Source organism: Orbicella franksi, chromosome 6 (genome assembly GCF_964199315.1).
Source record: "Orbicella franksi chromosome 6, jaOrbFran1.1, whole genome shotgun sequence".
Lineage (NCBI taxonomy): Eukaryota > Metazoa > Cnidaria > Anthozoa > Scleractinia > Merulinidae > Orbicella > Orbicella franksi.
The window spans coordinates 31,465,068-31,473,065 of record NC_138150.1 but is presented as its reverse complement, the minus strand read 5'-3'; the positions used below and the strand labels follow the sequence as shown (position 1 = coordinate 31,473,065).

General features: G+C 38.1%; 1 protein-coding gene across 1 annotated transcript; it reads right to left on the bottom strand.

Annotated features, from left to right (window-relative positions):
- Positions 1-10: 10 nt before the first annotated feature.
- LOC145488986 (somatostatin receptor type 3-like) lies at positions 11-3,773 on the bottom strand (the record flags this gene model as incomplete). The annotated part of the gene is made up of 1 exon (XM_081467865.1): positions 11-3,773. A coding segment is annotated over one exon (990 nt), but the record flags the coding sequence as incomplete, so codon positions are not given.
- Positions 3,774-7,998: the final 4,225 nt, after the last annotated feature.

Sequence of the window (7,998 nt, the reverse complement as noted above, 5' to 3'; positions counted from 1 at the left end):
AATTAAAAAAGTGTGGAGTGTTCGTACAAAAATAGCTCTTGGATAAAAACTATTTCGGATTAAAAAGTTCGCAGACACCATTTTGTTTTTGTTATGTTAAACCAGCTACTGTTCAAATTTGAGAGCAAACGAACAAATTCCCTTTGACTTGTAGCTTTCAAAAGACGACATGGACGCTCGCATTTGGAGGTGGTGAAAAATTCGAAAATTCAGTATTTCAAAATCCTTGGCATAGTTTGATAGCAAGCTCTATAAGCTTTAATTTGATATAGTGGTTTTGGTTATCTACAATTTAAACCGGACGCGCCAGATCGATTGGACACGCGACACCTCTGAAGGTATACGGTAACCAGCAAGGTAAGGTAAAATATAAATTCATTTTTTTTACTAGGCGTCGTCCTTGGGGTCCCCGTCGTCATTGCTTTAGACTACGAGTAGTCCCTCTTTCGCTTAGTCCGTCGCGCATGACGCGAAAGAAAACCGCGAGAGAAATATGGCTGCGCAAAATCCTGGGGTCGAGGAGCTCCGCACCCCCAGGATTTCGGGCGGCTTTTTTGTTTTCGCGGTTTTCTTTCGCGTCACGCGCGACGGACTAAGCGAAAGAGGGACTACTCGTGTCTATTATTGCTTGAGCTCTCTATTAATTGTTTGAGAATATACCTGTCTTTCTCTTTCCGTCAATCCTCAAGAGAAGCTTGATATTCAACAGAAACTGAAAATTCCGGCTCAGTGCATGTGATCATAAATAATGTAACGCGTATTTGGCTGACAATTTTTTTCGTTTTAACCTTCGCCAAAGCTCACCAAGCTTAGCTATCATACTAATTTATAAAAAAAAACGAGGACGAACAATGATCAGTAATGTTGAGGCAGCGTGTTGTTTATTTCTTCTTAACCTTCTTTTGCGAGGTTTTCTTTGATTGGAAATAATTAGTGTTATCATAAGATACCTTTTATTTACAGATCCCAAGTTTAGCCTGATTTACACCATAGATATACAATTATTTATGATTTTGATTGATATATGCTGATTTATACTTAGGGACGTTCGCGCGATTTTTTTCTACACTACATTCTGTCACACGTTTCCAACTTTGATTAATGAGTAAGAAGATGCCAAAAAAGAATTGTGGGTCGCCTCCTTCGTTTTAGAGGTAAAGTCAGTGGAAAGATACCCCGATTTTGAAAAACATTGATCCTCAAAACTCGGCGTGGGCTCTGTGGTCTTTACTTTGGATATATTTTTGATATCTAAGCGATTGATCCTTAAAAAGATGAAACGGTAAAGACAATTTTTCTTGGCCACTTCCTACTGATCTAGGTGTATCTATCTCTGCTGCATAAATAATTCAAATTGGCGACATTCTTTTAATAAACATTAACCTTCAATTGGCGAAAATTTGCAAACACCGCACAGCTGTAATAAATTGAGTTCCACGGTGTAGGGGCAGAAAAATAGAAAAATCCTTATTTACACATTATTATTTTTTTATGAAAACGTTGGTAAACTGTAAAGAAAGTGTTTCACCAAAAAAAACCAAGGGTTACCAAGCACCCGAGGTTGTTAAATCCATGCAGAGCTATCGTCAAATCGTTTTCTTACTAAATGCGCGTGCGTTAGACGAATGGCATGGTGTGACATCGTGTGATATTGCAACGTCAGGAGCCCATTTATGGGCTCCTGGCAACGTGGATTGGGTGCGCAGTAACGATGCGCACAAACAACAATTAAGCGAGAACGTCCTTAATTTAAATTTACTTTTACTTAATATTTAATATTTAATAGGCACTACTGCGGATAGTGAAATTTAGCGCCAATATTTTCCTCTGATTGATATATAAATCCTTACGTTTAGACAACCTTGTAGAGCAACATATCATAATTAAGTATCGAAATGTGACACAGGTTAAATAAAGCCACGACGATTTTTCTTTAAAAGAAAATACTCGTAAATTGAGAATTCCTCAAAAGGGGCCGCTTAGACAGTCCACCCTGCTGAAAACAGCGTTCACGTTTTCTTGAAGATGAAGTCGTATAATTTTTTTTACGAATGATCATTTTCAAAATCAATATTTTAATCATGATTACTTACAGATTCAGATTTCATCCCTCCCTCTAGATCAACCACAAGAAACAATGGAGATTTTTGTTAAAAAAACACACACACACACACACGGATGAAATATGTCCTTTTTGAAATATCTTTTGGATTATTAACTAAACAAAAACATAAAACGCAGCTTAAATGTTACTTACATAACATTTCACAAGCATTCGCGTAGATTTCTGTTGCGTTATTATTTCAGTAGAGGATCAGATTGATTGATATATGCTTGTTTATACTTGAGGACGTTCTACGGTGCGAAAGTTTTCTACACTACACTCAGTCACACGTTTCCACGAAGATGCCAAAAAATTTGTAGGTCGCCTCCTTCGTTTTAAAGGTAAAATCAGTGAACAGATTAATGGGCTCCTGGCAACGTGAATTGGGTGCGCAGTAACGATGCGCACAAACAACAATTAAGCAAGAACGTCCTTTTTACTTAAATATTGAATATTTAATTGGCACTACTGTGGGTAGTGAAATTTAACAGCTAATATTTTCCAAAAACATAAAACGCAGCTTAAATGTTGCTTACATAACATTTCACAAGCATTCGCGTAGATTTCTCCCGCATTATTATTTAGAGAATGAGATCGAGAGGGTTATCAATGTACTTTCATCGTTCCGAGAATATCGCGACCACTGAAAATCACTCTTTTTGTCTGTGACTCTTCTTGATTATAGTAATCTCTTTAATCCCCTGCGAAAGTCCTTCCTAGCTATAGAATAGATAACGGGGTTCGCCGAGGAATTTATCATGACAAATACCAAGACGGCATAAAGAAGATTTTCGTAGTAGTTTTGTATCGCAATCGCCTTCCAAGCTACAACAGTAATGCGCAAAATGCTCAAAGGCAACATCGTAATCGCAAAAACCACGACGATTGGTGTTAGAATTTTCGTCGCTCGCCGGCGTTTGTTCTGACGAAGACGAACATTTTCGCTCTTCAGAGAACAACAGTCTTTATCATCTGCCTTGCCACTGCCTCGTTTTAGAGCTTTAAGGAATGCATTGCTACGATGTATAGTGCGTGATATCGCTAGATATGTCCAAGAAATGACAGCAAGTGGCACGATGTACGAGAATATTACCAAAAGAGCTGTGTAGCTTCGCGCAAATAACCACCCGCGCTCCCTCGCAGGCCAAACAGGACCACACCATCTACCTCCTCTAGGGGGCTCGCGATATTCAACCACAAAATACAATGGGAAGGAAAAAATCAAAAATGATGCCAACCACAGACAGCTAGAAACAATCGCTTTCCTTCTCATACCATGATTGTTTTGATGATGTCCCCTCGGTGTTGATAATTTCCGATGCCGCTCTACGGCAATAGCTGCAATACACCACACGGAAGCACCCTGGAATACATCTGGGATTGGATATAGAAAACGGCAGACAAATCCTCCAAAAGACCAGCCATAAGGTGTTCTCTCTCTGACTGCCACGAGCGGGAATAACAACAGCAAAATGCCCAGGTCCGCAATGGCTAAGTTTTGAATATAGAAGTCTGTTATTGATTTCTTGCTTTTCAGTTTTCTTAAAACAATGAGCACCAAAGCATTACCAACTATTCCAAACAATGCGATTAAAACCTGGAATCCCAATTTTAACTCCCCCCTATCTTGGACTTGGCTACCTCGAGTTCCCGCTTTCTCGTACTCATATCACCTCCCCCTGGATAACCATTAGCGCTCAGGAACTCTCGGCCATGTCCAACGCAGTTTTCGTTGCCGTTAATGAGAGCTCGCGAGACAGCGGTATTTAACGTTTGGGGCAATTAGGTTTCAAAATAAACGAGTTAGTCACTCCCGCCGATCGACCAACAGCAACAGTCACGTCCCTTTTTTTCTAGAAGCTGTCGGCATGTAACTTTCATGCTTTTAAGATTTAAATTGTATTGTTATGTTTAAGAGAACTTTATAGATAAAAGAAATTAAAAACCTGCTTTTAGCCAATCAGTACTAAGAGAGGCCTACCGGTGTAAATAGTAAATTGATTTTAAAATATAACTCGAGGGGTTTTAGCAAATCGGTCTTTGTCCACCTTTAATCCTGTTTACACCTCTGCATGAAAAGACCTACCGACAATAATAACCCAGAATTGTGTTGGTCGGAGGGAATTGAAATCGAACTCCTTATAAACCCTTACATACCACAATATTCTGCCTTGGGCTGAAACGAAACCTAGCTGTATTTTGGCCTTCTTTTTCCAGCGAGAAAACTAAAAGAACAACCCAATCATCTTTTAACTTAAAATACCTTTTTTGTGCGTTTGTTTGTCAGTGTCAGTGTGGCCTTTTGCTTTGTGAGGATAAATTTGGTTTGAATTCATTTAATGCAACGTTTCAGTACTGTACCTCATGAAAATCATTGGAACATAGAATAGTTCTGTAGAGAGAAATTTGTGTTCGCTGGGCAGCCGAATATGCAGCCGCGTTTGTTGTACCCGCTTACAAACCATCGAAATCCGCGGTTTCATATGCATATGGTAGTCAGTATGATTAATTCATATACCATTTGCTTAATTTTGTTCCTTGTAAAAATCATAAGAATCACCCTTTCGTCTTCCATGATTATTCGCTAAGTAAGTAGAAGTTTCGACTGAAGTTAGTTATCACTCCCCCATCAGAATCAAATTGCAACGGCACAGGAAACTGCTAAAGAAACATAGCCGTACAGCCACAGACAACGATCGCAGCAACGGCCAAACGAAATATAAAGACTTTGTTTAAGTCTTTTCTCGGTAAATCTTCTCTGCAGCAGATTGATAGAATAATTTTTTAGCACTTTGCAGATTAAGCCAAAGCCCTTTAAAATACCCACTGATGTTTTTGCATGATTGAAAAGCTTGAAACAATCTTTCGTATCACACAAAACGAAGTACATGTAAATGTTTCGGCGCTTCGGCAAGATGGCAACTTGAAAGATCGAAAAGAGATCTCTCTTCACCTGAAATTGAAAATGTCTTTTAGAACTGAGCAATTTTGAGCGTTTTAGCTGCAAGGAGGCTGATAGCATATAACGATTAAACTGATCCGATGAAAAGCATTAACTTCGCGTTTTATCCTTTGGCGGAACGAAGCGTTGAAAATCTGTTATTGTTTCAACCGTACACTAAGTATAGATCTTCGCCGAAACCGATAAAATGAAATGCATTAAGTTTTATTTCCTGAATTGTTAATAGAGGTGGGAGTTGTAAACTATAAATATCAAATAATAAAAAATCACTTGCGGAAAAAATAATGATATTGGTAGATATGTTGCGTTAAGTTTAGTTTTTCTTAAATTTTCTTTCCTGTTTTGTAAAACACAGATTCGAACTTTCCCACCGCATAATCAGGATAGGAGTGGCCGCTTATCTTTGAACGACAATATATCTTTCCAGTTAGCACGGTCAGTCCAGCCAGTTATATTCTCCCTTTTTCCTTATTTTATACCCTCTCTCTTTTCCCTCGGAAGATAAATAGCTCAGAGGTACAATGAAATTTAACTCCGCAGCACACCATCATTCCTGGAATCCCCACTCAACGTAACGTTCATTTGTTTACTCCCAAAATTCAAGGCAAGGTGGTGACTTTAAACCATCCCGTTATCGTGTAATGGAGCCTTAGTTCTCACTTCTAGGTCCTTGCAAGATCTCTAAAGCATATCGGAAAAAGTATTTTTGGTCTTTGTAGTAATCCCGGTAGGATCCAAGTAATGTCCAGAAATGACCTCCCTATTAGATTTCCTCTTCGGTCAGATTCAATTCATGCACAAAGAAATCGGCAGACGAGCGACTGTCATCGTCTGTCTCTAAGTCCGAAATAAAAGTACGTGTATTCTTCGACCTATGGAGAAAAAAAAAACTGCACAGTTTGATGAAACTTACGTGAAATCTTTGTCCTCTCGCCACAGGAATTCCGAGGCGCATTATAAGGAACCGCTGAGGAAACATCGATTCAGTAACCCATTCGTGAGAAGATATCGATGTAATTGATTTCAAGATATTGCGATATGGTCTAAATCGCGATAAATTGACCGGAGGTTAACATGTGATTAAAAACCGCAGACCACTCGTTAGGCATAAAATACAATTACTAAAAGGAAAGTAACAGTTGATGGTTTCACCACATTAGTTGATAATTGTACGCTCAGCTTCATCAACTCATTACAGCATCGGAAATCCACGAATGAATTAAACCAACGCTTGAGTTCTTAATTTATCTATATTTGTATATACACGGAAAGTCATCATTTACAAACTATTATGAAAATATACTATATAAGTTGCAAAAATCAACTGGTTCTCATGATTGCCGTGTGAACCCGTTGATTTTTTTAAAAACCCCGAGAGTTATATTAATTTGTCTTCTATCCTGAGGCAAATAAGTCCATAAAGCACAACAGGAGAAGCTGCACTTTAAATACTCAGTTCTAGGCCTGGGCAGTATAAGTTTGTTCGTTGAGTTTCGTAAATGTGTATGTATTTAGCAAACATATTGGTTATTCGCTGAGATCAAATGTACAAGTATGTTTCAACTATGAAAAACTCAAGATGTTTATTTAAAATGCTTCTAGCAATATGTAAATCGAGATTACAACTCTTGTAATAGAAATAACAAAGATGATTATATGATGATGGCGATGTAACATGAAACGGAAATGCATCGTTAAAAGTTCTCTTTTCTTAAGCTTTTGTTGGATTCTGATCAGTAAGCCCTCAGCTGTTTTCTTTTGAAAATCCGTGAATCTGATAGGCTGTCTCGTCGTTTTCTATTCGCTGATAGATAACGATCGCACGCACTGCTGTTGAAACTGAAAATCATTTTTAATTTCAGGCCTAAAAACACACAAAATTGTAGGGTTTGGTGCTTTAATCCTTTAGAGCGCCTGTTATAGACTTCTCGCCTTCGTTTTCTATGACTGATCAACTAAGTTACGCCTCTTTGACTATTCACTTATAGAAAACTCATAGTTTAATTGTTAAATGAAGGCAAATGAATGCTGTCTTGGTGGCATTGTAATTGATCGTCTTGGCTGAAAATATATATTTATCTTTTCATAAGAACATGGATAATAAGAATTACAAGGCTGAAATTTTAAAACCATTTTAAGAATGAACCCGAGGTTGAGATTTTAAAAAGAATAACATTTTGTGTTGAAAATTTGTAGATACATCACAATCATATGTTTCCAACTAAACCGTATAAAATCCTTCCTTTCCCTCAGTAAACGGAAAAACTAGACAAAGATCAACGTAACAGTTCTAGCCGTATGTTCGATACTAATAACATTTCTGAAAGCAGTAATGTGTGTCATATCGGGCTTCAATTCCTGCAGGCTGGCCCCACAATTACTTTAACACCATCCAGATACCAATATAATTTAAGAATATTCATAAGAATATTTTCATTCTAAAATCGACAGCAAAATAAGAATATTCAGCCTCGCCCGGAAAAACTTATTTAGATTTTTACAGTTGGTGTGATATCTCACGATTTTTACCGAAAAAAAAAAGGAAAAAACATTCTTATAAAGAAGAGTGCATTTCTCCCCCCGGGAACTTCCTTTAAAAAAGATACGGCGGGGGGGGGGGCTCGTCGGAAATTCTGAAAGGAACCCTTAAGAGGTACCAAGATCCTGTTTTGTGGGCGTGGCTTAACATTTTTCCACCCCTAAGAGATGATACCAATTCGAGGACAAAATCAAAAATCAGTTGATTTTCAGATATCTCCTGTCATATTTGTTTTCAGCCCAATATGCTAAAAGGTACCACAGAAGCTCCCGCTGTGAACCTGAGTTACTAAAACCTGAGCTACTAAAACCGCTTTTTTTTAACCCCAAAAAGGTGCGAAGAGCAATCCCGTCCCTTTTATATAGGAGTCTCGCTCCCCCCGAGATTTATCCT